Source organism: Vidua macroura, chromosome 12 (assembly GCF_024509145.1).
Source record: "Vidua macroura isolate BioBank_ID:100142 chromosome 12, ASM2450914v1, whole genome shotgun sequence".
Taxonomy (NCBI): domain Eukaryota; kingdom Metazoa; phylum Chordata; class Aves; order Passeriformes; family Viduidae; genus Vidua; species Vidua macroura.
Genome location: NC_071582.1, coordinates 1,119,628 through 1,144,722, shown reverse-complemented (window position 1 = coordinate 1,144,722; position 25,095 = coordinate 1,119,628). Strand labels below are relative to the sequence as shown.

At 42.1% G+C, this 25,095-nt stretch overlaps 1 protein-coding gene across 4 annotated transcripts in view; it reads right to left on the bottom strand.

Annotated features, from left to right (window-relative positions):
• UBE2Q2 (ubiquitin conjugating enzyme E2 Q2) overlaps positions 1–23,683 on the bottom strand; it is a 46,477-nt gene extending 22,794 nt beyond the window's left edge. Inside the window, exons 1-3 of one of the 4 annotated variants that reach the window (XM_053988214.1) lie at positions 23,229–23,680; positions 7,350–7,454; positions 715–819 (exon numbers count right to left, since the gene is read on the bottom strand). In XM_053988214.1, coding sequence (XP_053844189.1) covers positions 715–819; positions 7,350–7,454; positions 23,229–23,414 — 396 coding nt within the window. In that variant the 5' untranslated portion in view covers positions 23,415–23,680. Of the gene's footprint in view, positions 1–714; positions 820–7,349; positions 7,455–19,131; positions 19,270–23,228 lie in introns of those variants that run through there. The other 3 variants (XM_053988215.1, XM_053988217.1, XM_053988216.1) reach the window with 3 other exon arrangements.
• Positions 23,684–25,095: the final 1,412 nt, after the last annotated feature.

The following is a 25,095-nucleotide window of genomic DNA, read 5'->3' as shown; positions in this document are numbered from 1 at the left end:
GCAAGTTATTTGTCATTACTATAGTACTGTCACCACAGGAAAGCATCTGTTACTCTAAAGGAGTATTTTAGCAATCATGTCATCTTAATGTGTACAAACAAAAGAAGATCCCATAATCTTACTAAAGAACAGAAAAGAACAGCTACTGTTGGTTGCCAGTTCTGCTTTCAGCACAATACACAACATTTTGGTCAAGAAGAACACCTCACAGGCCTTCACAATTCTGAATTTTTCAAGTGCACAAGAAGTAAGCAAGGCACCTCCCTACTCAAAGTAACATATGGCCTTGATATTCTATGCCTCTGCAAGGGATTGAAGAAGGAAAAAAGTAGTTCATCCAAGTGCACATGTGAAATACATACCCTTCAACGAAGAGCCAAATATTTCAGAAAAAGCAATTTTGGGAAGCACTCCAAGTGCACAGACATTGGCTTGAACAGTGTTTAGGAGAAAATTAAACTTGACAGCACTGGTATCACATACACACCTTTCAGTGATACAGAAACTTCAAAGGGAATTGTGTAATGTTATCACACCATTATTAAATGGATTTTGCAGACAAAATTCAAATTGAAGACACCATAATGCAAAAGTGCTTAATCTCTCAGTTCTGGTTTACACAAGGTTTAATCATTCCCATTATCTTGTTTCTTGGAGTTAAAAAAACCAACTCCTTTATTGGCCTAAGAAGGTGTCTATAGCTTTTTAATTTACCTGTCCAGCTGGCAATGGCTGATCTAGCATTTCAACATCTGGATGCTGAGGAAGATTATATAATCTGCAGAGGTCACATATTAATCGCTTCAGCTGCTGAAGAAGCTATAAACAATAAGAAAACATAGATACATTTATTTAAACCAAAGCACAGAGAAATATATTTTGAGTTTTCTTCACACATTGATACTGAACTCAAAGTCAGTGTACAGCATTTAAATCTCCTCAGGCCGGAATAAATTTCCTCTGTAGTCTTTGTAGTAAAATCCCCACCATAGAAACTCAAGGACATGGCAAGTTAACAATGACTCCCATTCATCTTCCTACGTCCAAGAAGAAAGCCATGAGCAGAAAAACAATTTTTTGTCTGACAGCATCATCTATTTCAAGCATAGGTGTCTGAGCCGCACATCACTATGGGATAAGCAAATGGTCACATTCCATGAGACAAAATGGTCCATTCCCATTTCCCTGCTTAAAAAAACAAGGAGGAACAAGGAGACTGGTTTTCCATACCCTGAACTCCTTTACAGGGTACACCAGTGAGGCAGCAGAAGCAGGACCAACCCTGTCCAAGTCCCAGGAGCCAGGCGGGCTCTGAGCTGGAGCCCAGGCACTCTGCCTGCAGTTTCTTGTATCAGGGTGAGGCACAATCTGTTACTATTTCTGACTTCTGTTTCCAACTTGTTTCATTGATTGTGCTCTGTTAACTGCAAACTATGCACCACTTCACACTCACTAATGCAAGCCAGAAAAAAATTTACTTCTGCAGAAACAAACATCGTTTGCTCTTTGATCACTACACTAATGAAGTTGATTTCTACAGCTTTTCACTTTCTCTAGGCAGCCTCAGATTCCTAGCTAAGGCCAAGACATGAAAGACTATAGCACTGCATTTCCTACCTTTCCAAGGTCTTTGCACAGCTATGTCAGGAAAACAAAAAAAGGACTGCAAAATCCATTTGTAAAAGGGTCAACATCTCATCATTTGCAAATACTAACCTAGATGAAGCTTGCAGAAATTATACAACCATTTATGGACTTTTCTTCCAAAAACCAAGGAGAACTTGTCTTGCCACTTGTCAAGGGCAGCATGCAAGACAGTCATTTCTGCACATACACTCCAAAATACATGTCTAAAGCCTTGCTATTGGCCAGTTTAAATCCTCTCACCTTACCCCACTGGAAGTGAAAAATTCACTCTCTCCAGGGTTAAGAGCTCATTTCCAAGTCCTAATCACTAGCAGTGATAGGAAAATGTTGCCCTTATGCTATCTGAAAGCTTCAGTGCTTTTCCCTTCTACAGCAAAATTCCACATTGTCTTTCATAGGAATGTTATTTATCCATCTGAGGCACCAGCCTGCATTAGAACACTATCACACCATGTCTGATGTTTCTGCATCATTCATGATAGTCAACCCAAACCAAAAATAAAGCAGATAATCAACCTAACTCAAAAATAGAGCAGATACCACCAAAAGGACTGGGGCACCAGCACCACATTTCTTAGGAGTATATACGTGAGACATGATAGGTTTTGGCAAAAACCCTTCTGTAACAATCACGTTTCTCACCAGCATTAAGATTCTACACTTGTTTGAAGCTTTCCAGGTACCCAGAGCATTGTGAAATCTTTTAGCAGACAGGAATCAGGTTAATCAATCAAAAAGTTAGTTGCCAGATAGGACCACAGGTCTTAGAACTATTATTTTCAGTGCAAGATGCTTAAAGTTGCACTGCTACACATTTTGTTGAGAAACTTTTTCTCTGCACAAATATTGCCTCATGGAGAGCTGGAGCATAAACCATACAATTCCAGGAGCTGCAACTTTTCTCACAGAGACAAAAATTTGTTTAAATCTTCTCTGAATCATACAAAAATATATCTAAACAGTGAGGGAAGACTGCCACAATTGGGCTGGTCAATTAGCGCTGGCCTTGGAAAAGCAGATGAACACAGTATTAGATATGCCTTGACAGAGAGACAATAAGGGCTGGAGAGTTAAGAACTGCTTCCTGCCCTGCTTCCTTCATTCCCCCTCCTCCCCACAAATAGTCCTGTCAGTTGAACTGGAATTCAGAAGGGATTTTTGCAGCCAGGACCTACCACACTGTAAGCTTCCCTTGCTTCTGAGCACAGAACCACAAGCAAGGAATAGGAGCACCCTCAAAACAACAAGGTGCTGGCACAGCCTGGGCCGAGTTTCAGCTGTGCCTGACAAGGGTCCAGCAGCACTTCACCTTCTCATTTCCTCTGCAGCACAGATCACACTAGTGTGTGGCAGCTTATCAGCCTTGTGGCACATCAATTCCGGTATGCTTCAGCACATAACCACCATTTCACCGTGAAGGGGGAGGCAGAGACCTGCTGAGAGCAGGGGTCTACATTGCAGGGCTAGCTTAATGCAACTCATACTGCAGTTCATTGTTACAGATCAGCTGCTTTATTTGCAATCCGTGTCTACAATTTGCAAAGGTGGTGGCAGAGCCAGAAGCCGATCCTGTCTGTACAACTCTTCCACCCTTCTTCCTTATTGCTACATTTTTCCTCCACAGGAATTAATTTAATGCCATTGATCTTTCTGCCATGAATCACCATCACTGTTGTCCCTTATCCTCTGCACATCTGTATGAAAAATCACAGGGCAATTTGAGCTGAAAGTCATGTGTGGAAGACATCTGATCCAGCCCTATGCTCTAAGAAGAGCTTGGCATGGTTTGGTATGTGCTGGTATGTACATGAACAGACTAGCAAAAGGGAGAGCAGATTTCTGTCATGCATTAATAATTTAAATGTATTTCCAAGGTAACTTCACAGGCTTAACTAATATAAAATGAATGCTTAACACACACATTTGGAGGCTACTGAAGAAAAGTGAGCTATCAGTACACCAGTAGTTTCCCTGGAATACAAGCTGCCTACAGCACAAAGTGAACAGCAGCCAGAATTCATAACCCACAGGGTAAAGGAGTGATGTGAATAGCCTGCAGAAGGGAAACCCTCAAGTGACCAAACAACACATATATACATTTGCTACAATGATTATAATGAATATCAAAATAATAAAAATTACACCATTAGAATACACATCCTCTATAATTTTAAATGCTTCAGGAGTTCTGAGAAGTTGGTGGTTCTTTTGGACACCATAATGCTGGTTTAGAACACAAACACCTCTTGGAATTTTGATTCCTATCTTAATGTTCTGCACATCCAAAAACAGTTTAAAACAATTTTTTTTGAAACCCAGCCTACACTAGGCAGCTTTTTTATGTATGAAGATATCCTCCTAATGTAGTATGAAAGCATTAATAATTTTAGGATGCCTTTGACGATATTAATATCCTGCTGGGCTCACTATGAAACACCATGTTTCCTGATTACCAAGAAAAATGAATTTAAGCAGTACAGTTTAAGCACAGAAAGACTTAATTTTTCTCTGCGTCTCTACCTACACCCACAATATCTTTATAAAAATAAATGCATTGATAAATCTTAGCCTACCATTGAGAAAGTGCTGAAGAAGGATACAAATGGAAACGGAGGGAAGCAATAATTGTCACTTGGAGTGCGGCCACTACTTGGTTATCAGGTAACGGTGCCAGTCCCTCGCCTGGCCTCCCCCACACTCAGCAGCCTCGGGCAGTTTCAGACTAAAGCAAAGCTGATTCCTGCATTTTGTCTCTTTGACTCCCACTACAGAAATAGCTGCTGCCACACTGGGAGTTTGTAAGAGACAACATTCTTCCCTGAAATGCCTCCGTGTGGGACTTAATCTAAAATATTAACACAGAAGCAGTGTATTTCAAGACAGCAGCTTACCCAAGCTGCAAACATACTTATGCCAGGAATTGTGAATTTACTTTTGACATCTTCTATGCAAGTTTAAGGTCTAGAGTGTGAGAATTAAAGCTGCCTCTCTGAATTTCAGCCCGTTTCCCTATTCTCTTTAAAAAGCAAACCTCCAAATAGTGTAGAGTTATACTTAACATCTCATGAAATAAGGTTTGAGGCTTCAGACTCGCATCATGTAACTTCCATGATATTAAACAGAACAAGGGAAATCACAGTGAGATTTCTCTTTTGCATAGCACAGCCACTAGAAGGCAGATGGCAGTTTCATACTTACAAAATCGAAAGCATGGCTGATTTTCAGAAGGAAATGCAGGAGACACTAGGGGCTGAAAGAACTCTGTAACCTCTTCATCTGCTGACTGAAACTTGCCTAACTTTGACAACCAAGCAGCCAAGCTGTCCAAACCTGATAATATCCATGCTGGTCACATTCTTAATAACCTTCCAACATTTTTAGTGTTTCGACGAATTTTCATAGTAAAAGCAACATGCTGGTGCAAGGTAACTAACAGTTTCAGACCCACAGAAGATTTTCCAGGAAACACATTTATGATTTCAACATCATAAACCAGTTTTCATGTTACCATGTCAAATGACAAGGCTTCCACATTTCAAACATTTAAGCCTGAAGAGCATGTTTTTCAGTTTCCCAACAGCTGACACCTGTCCCAGTTACAAAGCAGGTAGAAAGGGCAGTAGAATACCAAAGGCTAAACCAGGGTACACGTGCTAGCACTGCTTTTAGCACAGCTGAGCTCCTGGAAGGGTGCTGTGCCTTCCTCCATTCACAATTTGACTGCTCCGGTAACTTTGAGTTTAAAGTAACATGGCACTAATGATACTTTACCTGCATTAAATTAAATTAAAGCTACTTTGAAACGTTCTAGATTATTCTAAATTAAACAAACTGAATTTTTATGAGACTGTGATAAATTAGAAGCCTTTGGATTTTTACATGTACTCCCCTACCCCCTCCTACTTTGCAGCAAAAAGTCTCTATGTGAGTGCTCGATGTCACTGAAAGGGAGGGAAGAGTTGTAGGGAGAAAATAAAAAGAAAACACACAATTTAAAAGTCGCAAGCCATGTCTTTGGAGCAAAAAAGAAATCAGATTTTGTAGTGCGAGTATTTGTCTCCCCAACCACTCCCATCTGCCTTCACCTTGGCATAGCACAAAGCAGGGTGGATTCCTGAGAAACCAATGGGCCATCACAGGTGTCTATTACATCAACCCATCAGCTTTTTTACATGGGCAAGTACAATCTTGATAGCAGAAGCTGTTTTCTTACCAGCTACATAAGCAGTCTGTGTGCATATGCAATTCAGCATAGCAAGTCCCATGCATGCTCACAACAAAGCTTTCCAGGCTCTTGCAGGCAGTTGCACACAGGAAATACCTTGTGCACACCTTTAGGCTGAATATCAGCCACACCAGCTTCAAGCTGCACACTCTTCTGAGAAGTGTCTTTAAGCAAAAAGCTCATTTGGCCAGAATTTCTGCTACTGCCCCTTTCTAGGCAAAGCTTAAAGATTAAGATTTATAATATTCTTCTGAAAGTAGCTCAGTCTAAATCTTAGGTTGAAGTAGAAAATACAGAGATGTACATCTTGTGCAATCAGATCCAACAAAATTGCATGAAAGCACTAATGTCCCTCTACAATTGTTTTTAATTATGGGAAGGCCCACAAAGGCTCACTTTTATTAGTTTCCCAATTATTTTTGCTAGAAGTCAAATGCATCCTAAACTATCTTCAGAAAAAGTACATTCTTATGTAAGGCTGGGTATCCTAGATGAACATTATTCCCAGGAAAAGTGACAAGTAGTAGGTTTTCCTAAGAAAGAACATTTCCAATTTTTCCCAAAATTTTTCCAAACCAGGTAAATACTAAGCACATCATCCATGCAATAAACAGTATTCTGCAGACTGATTTGTATTGCATTCATGTCCACCAAAATAAACACAAAATGTTAATATCATCTATTAATAAAGATCACCTGACTTTGTCAGTATGCTGCAATACTCCTTTTTGTGGCACAAACTGCATTTGTACTGACATTTATTTCTAAGCACTATTCAAGGACAGTTTCCTACAGAGACTAGGAAGCTAATTTTTATATTCATGTGCCTTTCCCCTGAGCTCCCATCACTACATGAAAAGGGTATTTGAGTAAGATACAATGCTTGAGTTTTCTGAAATACAAAACAGCCATCAGAATCTGTATACAAAGATTTCCTTTAAGTAGCAATTGTCCAAAGCCACAACACTGCTTAAATGTATCAGTACCTAAGGAACATTCTGATGAACCAGAAGCTATCAGGTCAAGTTTCCTTTGAAAGAAGGAAGGAATTAAAGAAACCAAGAATTCTTGGTATTAAGAGTCATAGTTCGGAGAATATACATTCTCAAGAGTACAAAGTTTTGCCTCTGCAATTGATTTCTGTGCAAAGAAAACTCTACACAGCTGTCTTACTCAGCAGTTTTAACATTTTCATCCACTTCACTGTTTAACTATTTTCAAAGAACATCACACTAATTACTGGGGCTGAAACTTTACTTAAAAGCTTACTCCCTAAAAGAAATGATCATTTCCTTCTTGCCTCAAATCTTTTGGATTGCTTTTGGCTCCTCAGTTTTTTTGGAAGAGAAAGTTGTGTTTATGAAACCCCCCAAATAACCCTAAAACTGAACTAGATGACCTGCTTGTTAATGTGACAAAGCCAAGTAAACACACAATCCCAAGCAAATCTCCAAAATAAGCAAAATATTTCACTCACCAGAGTATTGCTCTTCTTAATATCTTCTAAACGCTCTAAGACTGAAGTCAGGTTTGGGTCATCTGATTCTACAAACCATATTGGTGACGAAGAGGGGTAAGATTCCTGTTAAAAAAACAAAACAAAACAAAACACAAGACCCAACAAATAAACAAAAAATCCAAAGCTTTTAAAAATTATTTACCCCCAAAATTTCATAAACAGTGCTAATATCACCTTTAATCTTACTCTATGTCAGGTAACACAGAAGCTTTTAACACCACATTTTTATCTAATGCAAAAGAAATGGAAAGAAATCCAGCCAACTGGTTCTTCTAGTATTTCAACCTATTTTTGTCTCTCAGATGATGGATATACATAAGAAACAGTGCTGAAATGTTAAAACCTTGGGGGCAGGTGGAGCAGGAGGAAGAAATTTAAGAATGTGGTATGGCTGATAATTAGCAAAAAATGGAATCACAAGTAGTACATGTCAAAGAATAAAACAATAAAAATAATAAAAACACGGCTTCTTGGAAAGAAAAGTTGTGAAAGTGATAAAAGTTGGTGTCTTTAGATTTCCTCCTCAAACAAGATTATTGAAACTCTTCTAGCACCGATCCACAGCCAAAAGCAACACAATGTCCTACCCTGGAGGACAATTTAACTGGCAGATCAGTTTAATCACAGATAAAATCTGCCATTTTATCTTTGTACCACCAAGGCTCATTGAGGACATTCCATTTTGAGGATCTCTCATGCAATACCCTGGATCCAGGAGAGCTCACAGCATAACTCCATTCCATGCAGAGTCCCACAGCTGGCAGGCAGGTGCCAGGACACAGCCAGGTGACACCAAAGGAGCTCACAGGATTACAGGTATGCTCCATTTCCCACAGCAAGCCATGGTTTGGGCAGATGGAATCCATGGAAGAGATGTGACCCACAGCTGCTCATGGGTGCCACTAAGGTGCCACAGCATGCAGACCCCTGCTACAGAAAGGTAAACAGAAAGCCCTTGGCTCTTGGTCAGACCAATTCTAAAAACCAATTCAGATTTTCTCCTCACACAGGTTTGGTAAGATTGTGAGGATGGAATAATACCATGTAACTTCCAACTCAACAGTAAGTGTACCTTCATGTTGTTGATGTGGGTGGATTTTACTTGTTTTGCTTTAGTTATTTAAGGCATTCTCCACTTCTCAACCTTTCAATTAAATTTTAGTAGCTGAGGGCAAATTGCCTGAACCTCAGTTTTATCACCCAGATATTCTCTTTGTATCCCTAGGTCTTACAAAATAATGAGGGAATTTTCATTCATTTCCCTCACTGCTGTTGAAAAGGGAAAAAAAATCCATCTTTCTCATTCCAGAGACAATACATCATGCTTCATTCTTCAACAGTTAACAGGCAAGGTTTGAAAATTAGAAAAATACATGAAGAAAGCACGTCAGAACTGGCTTTTAATAAAGCATATTTCCTACCTGACCTTCTATCTGAAGTGCTGAACCCCATAAACAAAGCCATATGACTAAAGGACATCAGCCTTGGCAGAACAGGCTGATGCCATACTCCAGAGAACCTCTAGATACAGAGGTCTAAAATCCCACCTGTAAACTGAAGCCTCTGCATAAACTTATTCTTTAACAAGTTCAATCCCCTCAAGTTTATGTAATTTTTGTTTCTAAATCACAGCTAAACTCATTAAAGGAATACATGATATTCCCAGTATCTTTATGAAAAGACAAACTGTTCACATCTTTCATCTTCACTTCAAAGCACACTCTACTATACTTCGCTTGTTCTTTGTATTCCTTGATGGGAATATTGGTGTAATCTAAAGTCATGCTAGTAGTGTTTACCCTACTGCCTTTCTCTTAACTTCATGAGCTGGACAGAGAAGCTTGGGCCTCAAGCACAGCTGGGTCAAACAAGTATTCAGGCAGCGGGGCCACAGTTAGCAGAGATTCCCTTGCACTGAGACCTTTGAATATCTGTTCAAAGCAGAGACCTTTGAATATCTGTTCAAAGCAGAGACCTTTGAATATCTGTTCTTGATTAACTGAGGCCCAAGATCTCAAAGATCTATCAAGAAAGTCCAGCTTGCCAAGATTTACAGCTAGGGCAGGCTTACCGATGTGGTTTACTCACCTTCCTCCTTCACACCACACAGTGCTGGAGAAGAGTGTATTTTCTCCTCAGCTTCACATAACAGATTAACCACTATGTCTGTGGGAGAAACAAGGCTGAATTCCCTGTTGCCACTGGGTTTCTGAACTGTTATTTTAAGGAGCTAAACTTCATTAAAGGTATTTCAGGTTTTGTACTGATAACACCTCACTCATTTTTAGTAATATGCAACCTACTTGTGAAGTCTTCTGCACTGGTGCAACCTTCTCACCTCAAGCCTTTCCCACTGCACACTGACCCAGATGTGCAGGGGGAACAGCACAAGGGAACCTCTGCTAACTGTGGCCCCACTGCCTGAATACTTGTTTGACCCAGCTGTGCTTGAGACCCAAACTTCTCTGTCCAGCTCATGAAGTTAAGAGAAAGGCAGTAGGGTAAACACTACTACCATGACTTTAGATTACACCAATATTCCCATCAAGGAATACAAAGACCAAGAAACATCCCTTCCAAGATTCACCAAGCCATCTATTTCTTTAAAATCCTCAGACTCAACAGAATAAAAATATTCTCCAGATACAGTCACATTTGGACTGTGCACGCATGCACCATTCTGATAACAGGTATTTTTGGCTTTTTTTTTTAAATCAAGCATTTTTAAACTTATGTTAGTCCAGAACTATACAAGTCTATTAATTGCAAAGATTTATAGAAGACAAACACCTGCTAGTCCTCTCTTCTAAACTGTAGAAGATTCTCTTCTGGAATCTGAAGACTGCTTAGAAAGTGGAACTCAAATCTTCCCTGTCTATATTCCTTTTTGCTGACAATTCTATTTTTCCACCTGAAGAATTTAAGGAACAACACCACAGTGGGACACTCCTTATTGCAACCAGTATCTGTTCCAGTCTAGGGGCCTACATAATTATCTCCTCCAAAATACAAAATACTTCCAGCATGTCTGTCATCAGCAGGGACAGGACTGACAGTGCAGATCTGATGATCAAGCAATCCCACTATGAGTTTAAATACACTGCAGTGGCTACTTGAATGTGCTGCTGCCTCCTGCTCTGAGTGACAGCTCTTACTCATGGTTTACACTCACCCCACTTTGTGCCCTGAAAACAAGCCCTCCTGCAGGTGAGAAAACCTACAAGGACTCGACACTGCCTGGATTAGTGTATAGCACACATGAATGACTGTGTCCTAAAAATCATTAACCATTCAAATTTTTAGTCTGGTCTAGCTTTTGAAACATGAATGGAAGAGTGCACTTCTCAGAAAGGCTCTTCTTTAACACTGAAAGCATATTTACTCAGCTGTATCAGAAAATATTTCAAGTTTTAAATTTTTGGAATATGATTACTTAACTGTACATACCAGCTTCTTCACAACAGATGCTTAATATTAAAATACAAATTCAACTAGACTTCCATTTTGTTGCCATACTTCTTAATTCTTCACACTTGCCAATAAATATATTCATTTAATTTAAAAATATAAATGGAATTGAGTTCCTTTAGATCTGTAAGTAATCTATATTTTTGGAACAGCTGATTTCCACGCGGATATGAGTCACTATATTTTGAAATACAGAATTCACACATGAACTTCAAACGTTCTGAGCTTGAGATATAAAAAGGCTCATGAGTTTGTAATAACCACAGCAGGCAACTTAAAGCTAAGCTTGTGGTTTGTCAGGTCAAACAATGAACTTCACATGAGCTAATTCTGTTGAGAGAATTAAGTCGGCTTTTTTTTTCTGTATCTGCATGCTACAGAGGTAAGAGGTGGGTTTGAGCTGTTGTGTCATGTATGGAACACAGGCTTCTCAAAGACATTTCATGAGAGGAACCCTGAAATAGCAGTTATTTTACTATTAATTGTCAGTGGCTAAAAAGCCTCATTACTGTGAGCCTTTCACTAGAGAGCTGCCATGCAGTGATTTTGTCTCTATAATCTCTCCCAGCTGCACAGCTCTCACCATATTCAGTACTGGAGATGTTTTATGTAACTGCTGCTCTTTTGCTGCTCTCCACAAGCGAAGGCAGGGGCTCAGCCCAGGGAGGGCTGTGGGCACAGCAGTGACAGGACAGCAGTGACATCACACCTCCCTGCACAGGCAGGACAAAGGCAGGATGTTTACAGCAGCACAGATACAATCACAATTCATAGCATCATCACTTCTAGAGACTCTTTGTATCAGCACCAGGACAGACTGGGAGCTTTGTGAACGCAAACCCTTCTGTGACAGAACGCAGTGAAAGAATTTAGGCCGCTAATAAACACACAAAATACAAAGGGAATAAAGCCCTGCACTCCTGCCATGGGAACAATTTCAAAACTGATCAAAATCATTTAGAAAAACCAGTGCGTTAGAAGAATACACATGGGATCTCTCTGTTCAGACATTCCATTACGTTCTCTGTAAAAGCTCTACTTACATTTCATTTTGCTAACCAAAGAAAAAAAATAAAGCAGCAAAATGTGACAGAAGATTCCAGGAACACACACATTAAGACAGCTTTTCCCAGGCAGGATCTGTCATCTAAGTATATCCTATCTAAGCTTTCTCATCCTCAACAATAAGGCCATTTCCTTGCACTGTTACATAATCTTCAGCCTGCTTTCTAAAGCTACAGTAACACCATTTTGACATCAGTAAGAGACTTTTAAATGCGACATTTCTAAATTACTACAATACTTTTAGAATTGTGATGTTGTTAAAACAAAACATCTTGCTCTCACTCTTAACATTAGAACAACCTGTCCTTGCAGTTTTCTACAAGGCAAAAAGAGTAATCATCTCTCCTTGTACACAACTGAGCCATTTCATCACAGCTAAATGGTAGGAACATACATTTAAACACATGGCTACTGCATTATGATTTAAAATCACAGTGACAGTTCTTAATTTTCTTTAATTTCCCAATCATACTAGATGGAAAAAGTGTGGGGGTGGTTTCTTTTAAAAATCCTTAGCATACTGTCTGAACAAATTTCAGCCAGTTTTATTTCTTCTCTATTTGTTAGTTTTTGCAAAATCCCCATCACAGACAGAACCTAGTTCTATTCTCTTCATACCCGATACAACTAAAACTTAAGTAATTTCCCCAATAGTCCTTCTAATATTCATTTTCTCAGTCCCAACATCTTTTTTCACCCTCCTTTACTGACAAAAAGCAGGTCTTATAACCAGCTTAAATACTCAGAGAAGACTGGAAAGAGACCATTCTTGCTCACCCAAATCTTGGTAACGAAGTAAATCCTAATGGAACAAGACATCTCAGAGGCCTAATATACAATCTTCTCAAGGTGAATACATTTGCAACTATAAACATGTGCCAAAAAATTGATTTCAAATCACAGATTGGCTTTCCAACTTTGTCCATTTAATTAAACGGCAGAATCAGATCTTTATTAAGGGCCATATATACACCCTACATGAACATTCAATAAATACTGAAGAATAAAAAACAATTAGCTACACTTTAGTACACATTAATTGCAATTGTTAGTCAGTTATTCACCACTTGTTTTTCCACCTGTATCAAGCTGCCTTTAGAGGAAAAAAACCCATAGAGTTAATAATAACAAAAATATCAGGATTTCAGAAAACAAAAAATATTCTTAAAGCTAAAGTTTAGCTTGGTGACCATAAACCACTAGTACTTACAGCTACTTAAAACAGCATTAGTTGTGATTACACAACTGACAGATTGTTTCCCATTATTAGAGGCCAAATTTTCCAAAGGCAGCTTAAGAAGCAGCAAACATTTTCTACCACTAGCAGCTCAAGTGGAGGTGAAATCCACAGGCTTAAGAACCTTTAAAAGCCAGCAGATTGTCGTCTGCCCTCTCAACCAATCCTTTATAATAATTAAGAAAGAAGAAAGCATGAAGAATCACTTTCACTGAATATAATCCAGATCAAACTATTTCCCAGAAACCTGCTGTAAACTCCCCCAATTTTTTATTTTCGAACATTCAGACACCACCATTTGCTGTGTTGTGTAGATCATGTCATTGAACACTACAATACTCTAACGTTTGCACTTTTGGATATGAAAAATTTGTCATTTCTTAAAGAATCTAACATGCCAGTAATCCAGAGTTCTAAAAGATAAGAAAAGTGTTTGCAATGGAGGATTTAAAATGAAATTTAGTATCTGTGGTAGCAAGGAAGCAAAGTTAATTTTAAACATCACTACCAAACAAGAGGAACTTGCTTTGTCTCTCAAATTTTAAAATCACATATAACATGCCATTAACTTGCCCAAAAGCAAGCCTGTATAGCTTTACTTTTCTTCCATCCTCCCTAAAACCTGACAGGCTCAGTTCAGTGAGAACACTTGTTATAAATCTTGCACTTGGTAAGGCACCAAGTTCAGCTGTCTGAAATACACATCTCTCTCTACAACATACAAAATCATTGCAATTCTACTCTCAAATGTAATGGCTGTATCGACAGCTACAGCCTATATATGACAATCCCAGGTGAAGCATCGTCCTTTGGTAGGATCCCTGGGATTGCACAGGCTTAATCATCCTGCACCTTCACAGGAAGAAGGTGGAAGAATCCCCTAATCCTGTTCCATGTCAGTTCTGCTAATACGCTCAGTGCTGCAGAAGCCAATACCTTCAGGAGCGCATTAAATCAACACAACTAACAGGGTCACAGCTGGCCTCTCCCACACACTCTCCAGGGAAGGAGGCAAGTGGAGCACAGGACCTTGCTCTAGAGTTGTTCCTGTTATTAAACACAGCCGTGCTAGAGATGGGAGGGTCAAAGGTACACGCCTCATGGAGCAGAAAGACCACAACAAACCACAACTCTAGAGATGCCAGTAAAATTGATTCTGCAACCACAAATTGTCCCCAACAAAAATACAGCTCTCTGTACAAACAAGTTCTACCGATTGCAGAAGGCTACCACAAAAGTAACCAGGAGGAAATGTTTGTTGTGAGTACACAGAATGGGTCTGGAGACCCCTTCTGAGAGCAAAGCCACTGCCCTGTGGTCACATCAGGTGTCACAGGCACATGTGTGGGGCTCTGACACTGCACCTTCTCCAGCTGCCTTCTGCACGAGTGCACAGGGACCACAGCAGGGATCTGAATCAACTGATGTACATCATGGAACACTTTTTGCAATATACAGCTTCAGCAGCGTCCCTAAGTGCCCATCTTCGTTGACAGCCACCACCAGAACTAAGGAAGTATCAAAAGGGACAGCATTTCAACGGCAATTCACTGGTGTACAAATTATTCCAAAAGCCAAGCAGTTTGTAATCTGCGTCTTCATATGCGCTAATTTCCAGTTCAATCTAGACTCATAAAATTCTCTTGAAATTATTATGGAATCTTTAACTTCTTAATTTTTTTATACACCCAAGACAGAAAATAACACTTTGAGGGAAAAAAAAAATTCCTGAAAACTTCAGCAACTGCTACTTTCAAACAGGCACATACATGAGGCCAGTAACTTCAGAGTCTGTGGAATAATCCAAGATACTTAAGTGTTTTACTTCCATATCTCTCTGTCCAGGTACACACATCTCTCACTGCTCAAAACATCACTACTGGGTAAGAAGCCAAAACATCTACAGCCAAAGTAGTAAAGGCACAGAACATCACTTTAAATGGTCACAAACATTAATGCAAATGTAGCATTATAATTCTTACATTTCTTGTGGTCAAGTTTTTATGGCCAGTTGTTCCTTAAATTACTTAATCTATGCAAAATGTCCCTACTGCCAATTCCCATACATGAAATTGCACATAACCCTGGAAAAAACAGGTTTATCAGATTCTCTTATCAGCTGCCACAACCTCATTCTCTCTCCATACCAAGCCAAAGGCAGGAGGCTACTTGTCCAGTGGAACAAAACTACACAGAATTAAACCAGGAATTTGGAGCATAAAAAAAAAAATTTCACTTTTCTGACAAAACACAGTTACTGTTCATCACTGTGAAGCAGCATTTTACTCTCCACATCACCATAATGCAGCATGTAATCTCTGCACTCAAGGAAATCCACAGAAAAAAACCCACTTTTATCCAGACCCAAACTAAAAACCCACTAAATGTTACTGAATTGCTGTTCAAACACAACTCAACACTGCAGGACTGCATTAACAGCATAGCAAGCCAGTTGTTCTCAAGCAGCAAGCAGTCTCTGAATGTGTACACTATCATGGAGGGCCAACCTAAGGGAGTTAAGGAGCATTGCTCTGCCAATGTTAACAGCAACAAATAAAGTTAAACATCCTCCACACTCAAAACTGAGCAAAGCTACAGCACTGCTGAAAACTAAGCGACTTGCTTATTGGGAACATGGCTGTAGACCCGAGACTACGTCCAGGTTTTTATTACAGCACCTCACAGCAGCAGGATTCAAGCTATCCTGCTCCTCACACACAAAAACCCACTGTGTGCTTGTACCCTCAGCTTGCCAGTTGTCAGAGGCTGGTTGTTTGGGAGCCCACAGACATAAGGGGCTCTCTTTAATGCACACATTACACACACACTCAAGCTGGCAGTGCCTTACCTAAGAGCAGCTACACACATGGATCAAGAGAAAGGTATTTTGTAAATCTGATTCTGCAATACTCTTTACTACCAGCACAGGATCTGATGTGTCCAAATTCCTGCAGGAAGTCTAGTTACTTGAAACAAATTATCAACTCGTTCTAATCATCAAGAGTTATTAATTACCTACTTCTGCAACTATACAGGCCAGTTATCATCAACATGAGTGTCACAAAGCCAGAGTAACAAGAAATGGCTTCTAAAATGGTGAGAACAGAAGAACTGATTATAACCAAGTTGTGACATATCCCTCTCTCACCAACTTAACTTAATCATCCAGAAAGTTTCCTTGCAGACCTGCTCTCACCTTTATCACGTCACAGTTACCCCACAGTATGCAAATTCTGATATCGCCTCTGTTGTCACCCAAAAGATCCAGGCTTCCCCTTCTAAGTTCAGGAATTTACATCTTTCAAGTGTTCAAACCACTCAGCATTGCCTGCTATCTGTGCCCCTTCCCCTCTCCAAGAGCAATCATATTGTTTTCTATCTTTTCCCTTTGCAAACTTGTTGTACTCCAGACATACCTGCAGGCAGAAGAATTTTTCATTCTCACCCATGGCTGAGAGGTCTTGCTGCTCCTCACCCCTGAGAGCATTCCAGCCACCACTCACCAGGCTCCCCAGCTCTCCCCTCACAACAGCATGTATACAGCTGCCCTGATGCTGCTAAGCCACAAGCCTTCAGATTACAGCCACTTGCATGGAACTCTGTCCCCCCACATGCAAAATTTCAGTACCACAGAGTTTAACCAGCATTTACCATTAATAAGTTTAATACCACAACTCTTACCACAGTTATTTCCTACTTCAAAAATTCAAGGAAGCCTGTGGTATCTTGAACACCACTGCTCAGGAACGCTTTGATTTTTTTTCTAATGCCACTGTACAAGTTCTAACAGAGCTTATGCTCCTGCCTTCCTGAATACACACTGAAGAAGCTACTGCAAGATCTCCCAACTACATTGAATTCTTTTGCTGCAAAGGGGCAAAAGAGTATAAGGTCTGAGAGAAGGGAGAATACAGTTCATACTAAGTCTTCAGAAGTCATTTATTAGCTGTTCTACAGTACTTAGTACACCAAGATGTCTTGTAAGCAAGAGAAAGAAAAAAATCCCCACGTGTAAGGTCATTATTTTTATACCACGCTTGGAGATTACAGCTGGACACAAGACATAAGACATACTGGTATGCTTGATTCCACCTGAGATCAACTGAAAACTACTGTGAACATATTAGCTTCAAGTGTACTGCATATAGGCAGACTGATAGAAGATCTAAATGCTAAATAGCATCTTCTTACTTTAATCAGTCATTTAATTTTCCAGTTGTCTTCTAGGAGCTGGTGAAAGATCATTTTTGCTTCTCCTACATAGCTTGTAGCTGAAGAAACACAGTAGAAGACATACTAAATCATCAACTATCATGTCTCTTAAAAAGGGAATATTGCCATTTAAAGGGGAAAAAACCCCTAATACTCCAGCCAAGAATTCAGGTATTTACAACCTTTCAAAGTTACATAAAGGCAAACAAACTGACAGTACTGAACAGTAGTCCACATTAAGGCATAACTATAATAGGAGTAATTTCTGTTAATAAACTTCTACAAACATTTGTTCCTATCAAGAAATTTCACCTCCTTTTTTTTTTTTTTTCCTAAAAATAATACTATTTAGAGAACTGTCTCCATCTCTGCATCTTGCAGTCTCCAGGAAAGAGTCAGATTTTTCAGCTAAACAAACTCGTTGCAGTGAAGTCTGGTCCAGCTGTCACGGTAAGAACGCAGGCAGTGGTGGAGGCCCAGGGGCCTGGTGCCAGCCCAGGCAGTGCACCCAGGAGAGGTCAGTCCCAAGTGCCACCCAGGGCTCTGCCAGCACTGCTGGATCCAGCAGCTCCCACTCAGTGCTGTGCCCCTGCTGTGATGGGACAGATGTTTGCACAGCTAAACCAGACTGGGAAATAGCCCAGATCAACAAGAACTCGGTCAGAACTTTTACCTGCCAGCCAGGTCCTTAATGCAGCCAACTCAATTTCAGCCACCTCACAAGGCACACAGCCTCTACTGGTCTGTGAGAAACAGCACTATTACCATCATGCTTCATTCTTACTAACAATCACAGTTTTCAATACATGTTGAGGGTCTCAACAAGGCACCAATAAACAAAACCTCCTGAACACCTCAAAAAGAATGTAATTCTTTCCATAAAACTTCTTTAATTATCAAAGTGCACAGGGAGCTCTTTCAAGCACCACAACAATCCCAGTTCTGAGGTTACTGTCATCAACTCACATGAGCAACCCATTGGAAATGAGCACAATTTACTGTGCACTGAGACCTCAACATATGCCAGCATTTCTATTTGAAGTCCACCACTGTGGCTTTCTAGGGTATTTTAGGAGCACTTCATATCTTACAGGTATGAAGGAGAACAGAACCATCTTTTAAGTCCTGAAGTACTGGTTACAGCCTTTCACACATCACAAAACCAGACTGTGGCATCAGAAAGGTATTGTCTTCCAAACACAAAAGATTTCTCCTACTCATTTTTCAATATTCTTTTTCCAATTACAGTTTTGACATAAAAGAAGACACTAAAACCCTCACCACACTCTTTTAATTTTTTTTGTTAGCTTAATTTTGGTTTGCTAAATAAAACAATACTAAGCCTGGTCAATTTCTATTGCATGTTATGTTCGATAATAGTTGCATGAGTGCCTTTTTAAAAATCAGCAAGTATATCTAACCCTAGCTAAAAAGTACATACTATCAAGATAAAGCCATGTATGCTTTTATACAGCCCTGACATGCATATGCTGCGAGACAAAGGTCTCAACCTAACTACAGAAGGCCTAATGATGTACAAAAAATAAATAAATCCAAGGTTGGAATGGAATGCCTCCTTCATTATGTGGTTAGTTCTGTGTACAAATAAATAACCTTTTAAAAAGGTTACCAGCTGTCTAGGCATTAGCTAGGAGTGAGTTCAATATGAAAAGCCTATGCCATTGAAGAACTGTCCCAGGTTCCAATACACTCACTCTCTGTGTACACCCAACTTGTCAAAAGCTTCACAGGTAATACCTTTTCATCCATTCTGGTTTTAAGGGAAAATAAAGCCTTGTCCCATCAATTGCAGTTATCTGTAGGCAGCAACCTTTTCAAGTCTTTCATAGCAGCTTCTAACTCTGATTTAGCAGCAGGGTATTTTTCAGCAGAAGATGCTTCTTTCCAACAGAGAAGCAGGAGTTCACTGAGTCAGCCACATCACCTGAAATGAATTGCTGAAGTATGAAGGATATCACTGCACATCACAGCCCCTCTCCGTTTAGGGCAAACCTGTTCCCACATGGAATTGGCACAAACTGCCATTCTAACTGCAAGGGTCACTTGAGGATACAGAATTTCAACAGAAATTTTGCATATGGGTGGAGAGATATTAACATCCAGTTTCTCTTTGAAGAGATGACATAAATACAAAATGTTCTACAGCAATCCAGACTAGTCCTTTTCCTTGAAATAACAAGGAAAATACCTCAGCGTAGAATAATTCTAACACAACCTTTGCAATACTATGACCAAAGTCTGATAAGGTACCAAACTGAAGCTAGAGATTGTGTTGAAGGACACTTACCTAAAGTCATGATCAATAAACACACTCCTCTAAGTAAGGCCAGAGGCTTGATACTATTTCAAAACACACGAGGAATAGGGCAAGGTTTATTGAACTCGACCAACTGGAATAGTGCTGTTAACTAATATGGAAACCTGAGGAAAACAGAAATAAAACTGCAAATGGAGACGCTGCTGTTGGCGTAACAAAATGGGAATGTGAAGGTACACAGCCTGAACAAGTTCAATAATTGGACAGTTCTCAGGAATAAGTAGCAATATTTCTGACAGGGATGACTCCACCCTGAAGTGTCTCTTTTAAAATAATCTGATTAACCATGTAAGCTCTAATACAGGTCACTACCAGAAATAGTGAAGGACAAACTTGGACAAAGTCAGCTACCACTCTATAAACAGAGGAGCTATCAAGTAAAAGGTATCTTACTTTAATTTCAAGCAGTGGTCAGCGTCACAGGTACAGTGTCCCTGAGATGCTATAGCCAATACTGAACTTTGATAGTTCCACAAACTTATACTACAGAGACAATCAGCAAATCATCTCAGTGAGAAATGCCAGTGGCAGACTTCACAAACTCTGAATTTTAGTCTAGAAAACTTGTGGAGACCTACACAGTTCCTAATATATGCTCCCTCACATCTCCAGAGGAATATTTCCTCTTCCCTCTAGGCTGGAAAGAAAAAAAAGATTTGTTGGGAATTTCAGAGCCAACTTAGTTATCAGATCTCTTTTTAGCTACTGAAAGCTTCCTTCCCTACCAGATATTTCTCCATCCCCTAACCTCAGCATCTCTACACACTGCAGGACAGCTGTCATTTTACATAACCTATTGAGGTATGCTAACAGAACCACAAAGAAAAGAAGTGGTGATTGAGCTCTGTGCTTACTCTTCTCCCTTAACAGGATTCTTGAACATCCAGACACAACCCACTGGATGCTCTTGCTGAGTAAAGGAAATACTCTGGCTGGATCAGTATCACAGGGGTTAAAACTAGCTAGAAGAAGCAAACAGTTAAAATTGCTTATTTGCTCTGCAAATCCAAAACACTAAGACAGCAGCTTCTGATGTAGAGTCTCCCCCAAAAAAAGCATGTTTACCAACAACTTTATAGCCTTACTAGTCTTTGCATGCTACTACTGCTATTTGAAGTCCTAGTTCCCTCAGTACCTGCAGAGCCACTGTAGCACAGTAAAAAAGACCTAGGCTCTTCTAGTTTATAGTGCCCACAAAACCCACCAAAAATATCTGGAGGCAATCAGGAGTTAGGGCCAAGGGACTCCATTCAGTAGGAAGGGGAAGGAAAAAAAAAAAAAAAATCACTTTTGTGACACGAGTTCTAAAGTGTGTGTCAAAAAACTAGGATGGAAGCCCAGAGATGAGCTTTCTCTTCTTGGCTCTATTACCTGTTGCCCATTTCTTTCCAGGGAGCCACGTCTGTATCTCGGGTTGCCCTATCCCATTTATTTTTAACAGATGGGGAAAATAGCCACCTGCCTCAAAGAGCAAGATATTAGTCAACATTGGAAAGCACCAAGCTGCTCACAGGCAACTGTAAACAGAACTTGCAAGAAGCTCAGAACTTTCAAGAAAGCTCAGCCTTTCATCAAAGCAGAAGTCTCAGGCCTGAGGTTTCAAAGAGCACTTTTCCTGTTCTTTTCGCAAGTTCATATGCCACAAGTCTAGTGGCATATGAGAGATCTCCTGACCTTTGGGGCAAGCGACTGTAAAGCAGATTGCAGACACTGTTTCCTCACTAACACAAATATGACAACAGTGACCTAAGTGGTTTCTCGCTTGCTCACCTCAACCAAAGGCCTACAGCTAAGGCAGCATATTTCTCTGCAATAAGAATTACTATCAAAAGTAGTTACAAATGAAAGCAGTCTCAGAAGCAGATAACACCACAGCACAGATCCTGAGCACAACAACTTCAGGTCTTACTGCTGGCTCACCTGTCAGCTGTGACTTGAAAAAGGAGAAATAACCCATCAAATTCAACTGGCAACTAAGGGTGCACAATCATCAGACCACTCATTTTATTGTTTAGAGTGAGACTTATGAAATAGATCATGTTGTGTGGAAACTAAAAGCCGAATTTCTCTGCAATGGAACACTCTCTACTGAATAAAAAATATTTGTAGGAAGTCACAAAGTCCATCATCTGATAGGGCATGTCTGGAAACAAGAACACCAACACTTCTTGTTTATTTTACCATAAAACCCCAGAATCTTATGTCTTAAAAGTACCCAGTAAAACAAACACCTGTCCCATGACCACAGAAGCAACTTCTCATAACAGTTAACTGTGAAAACCAAAAGATCCACTTAATGATTCGCCTTTAATTTAATAAAGTTATTTAAGGCAAGTGAGAATCTGGTAATGATTATTATTAGACTTGCCTGGTTTGCACACACATTTTCATCTTTCAGTACCAAAATATTCACATTTACATGAATGTTTCGACCACCATGGTGCTTGAAACTTTCATACAAAGCCAAAAAAAAGGCAGTAGAATTTATCTTCCTTAAACACAAACATGCTACTTTCACCCAAAGTGTTTCAATACCTCACTGTTCAGTCGAATCTTGATAAGGCATTTAAATTCACTTAGAACTGCAATCAACCCAACAAAAATGAACCTCCAGCACTCTCCTGTACCTGAGTCCCAGATGCCAATATTCAGACACTTCGGCAAGTTTAGGCCCTAATCTTCTAAAGAAACAGAGGATTGTTACTATGTCACACAACACCGAACGTTTTATTCATAGAAATATGAATAAAACTCCAGTTTTATCACACTCATATAAAAAATATTAAGCCAAACGAATTTAAGGGGGGGAGAAAAAACCCACAGAAAGGAGAACCTTCAAAGCCCGCGGCAGGCAGCAGACCCTCAGTTCAGACACGGCTGCTGGTACCCCTGGCAAGTTTAAACGCACCGTGATGCTAAAAACGGCCCTTCGGCGGCAGAACGGGGGCTCTGCGCTACCCCGCCACGACGGCCACACCGACGAGTCTCCCGTCGCCGCGGCCCCCTCGGGCTGCCCCGCGGGGCAGGCCGGGCCCGCCCCAGGCCGCGGCCGTGTGGCGCACTCGGCAAAGCGCCCGCCCGCCGCCGGCTCCGGGCTCGGCACACCGGAGTCCCGCCAGCCGCCGCGGGGCCGGGCCGGGCACGGGGGTCCCTCTGCTCCCCCCCGCCGCCGCCGCCGCCGCCCCGGGGCTCTGTGCCCGCTGCCCCCGGCCCGGCCGCCCTTTGTTCCGGCTCTCGCGGCTCCCGGCCCCGAAGCGGCGGCGGCGGCCCGCGTCTCCTTCCCCCCGTGCCCGGGCTCCCCGGAGGAGCCCCCGCCGCGCAGGAGGAGAGGCCGGGGCCGCCCGCCCCCTGTTAACTTTTGTTACGGTGGCAGCGGGGAGGGCGCCCCCGGAGCCCCTGAGGAGCGGCGCCCCCGTGCTGAGTCACCCCGGCGGGGCTGAGCCCCCTCCCCGCGCCCCGCGGACAATGGCGAGGGCGGGCCGTGCCCGGCCCTCCCCGCCCCGCGCGGCCCCCGCACCGTGATGTTGCAGTGGATGGTGAGCGGCGGCGGCGGCTGCGGGCTGGAGCCCGGCGGCGGCGGCAGGAGCACAAACTGGCAGTGGAGCTCGTCCAGCTTCCAGGAGACGATGCGGAAGCGCTCGTGGTCCTTGTCGAAGATGGACTCGAGGAACTTCAGCTCGGCCTTGAGCCCTGACACCGACATCCTGGCCTCATCTCCGGGCCCGGGCCTGCGCTGCCGCCGCCTCCCTCCGACTCAGCCGGCCCGACCCTGGCCCCGGCCGCGCCTGCGGGGCGGAAGATGGCGGGGCCGGGGCAGCCCCAGCCGGCGGGGCACGGCGGAGCTCCCTTTGTACCGGCCTCCGGCGCCCGCTCGCTCGCTTAAAAGGGCAACAGCGCAACCCGCTCCCCTTCCCTTCCCTTCCTCCCCGGCGGGCCGGGCCAGCCGCACCAACCGCCCCGCCCTCGCCCTGCCCTCCTCCCTATAGCCCGGCCCCGCGCCCGGGACACGCGCACCGGGGCCGGTCCGCGCCCCGCTCCGCCCCCGGGGCCGCCTCCCGCCCCCGCCGGGCACGGCACGGCACGGCACGGCACGGCAGGGCTGAGCCGCGGCACCTGCCCGGGCGCTGCCCCCTGCAGCCCGGCGCGCAGCCCTCCTGCTGCCGAGCCGCAGGAACCGCTCGCCCGTGCTGCTCCTCCTCTCCCACCGCGCAGCCCTGCGGAAGGGCGTGCGGTATTGCTTCCTCACCGCACTCCTGTTTGGCTGAGAAAAAAAAACTGCGGCACTTGTCATCTCAGAGTCCTGTTAGTCCTTCAGTACTCCTCGGAGGTCAGTCGACTTAAGCCAGGAATTCCTGTACTGGCGTTTCTGGCGGATCCGTGCACATAACATCTGCTGTCAGTCACCGCAGGCTGGAAATCAGCAGCACAGAGGCCAAGAAAAATTGCTACTACTCCACTTAAGCTTTCCTATAATTGTTTGTAAAACATTTTATCCCCAGAAAAAGCATCGCGATGCACGAAAGCATTGGTAGTGAAGTAAGTACTCGCTACGTTCAGAGATCAAGAGGTTCTGCCCCTTCCTGACACTGGAAATACCATCTCTGTACCTTTATTTGTCCCTTCCCCTCTTGGCTTTGCATATAGACAATTGTCAGTTCTTTGGGAATATGGAGGAGCTCTCACATGACAAGAAGTGCGATACAAGCAATGTTGTTGCACGGTGTCCTTCATGTTTCCCAACCAGGTATTAATTAAAGCAGTACACACATAAACCTGGAACAGGGAATTGCCTTTCTTTTAATTGATATTTTTTATAAATCTTTAATTCCAGACAAACTGGCAGCATGTCACAAACCACAATCTGAACCTTGTCAAGTGGTGAGAACTCTAATCTTGATCCAGAAAACAGTTATGCACATGCCCAGCTCCAAGCATATGGAAGTCTTACTGATTTGTGGGCTTGAGATTCCTATCCTTCCAGCAAAGAGAGCTGCAAAGAACACGCTTCGCTACAAAAGGACGCAGGAAGGATCGACACTGGTTAAATACTCTGAATGAAAGATACCAGAAAGTCCACAGGATTTTTTTAGCTGTCCTTTGAAAGGCTCTGATTATACAGCATGTGCAACTCAGCTCTTCTAGACAGGCTGAACTATTGCTTAGACTGTACAGCCTGCGAAGCGAAGCCACAGTGGATGTAACTGTTGTGTGTCAATACGTCAACAGGCAGGGCAAAGAACTCTGAGAGATAAGGGATGGTTTAAGTATAGGGGCAAACTAGCTATAAATAAGCAGCAGAAAATGTCTATAGCTATCATAAAGGGAGGACCTGGAAGAGCCTCCCTATGGGAACCCCAGAGACAAAACCAAACAAAGCAGACTTT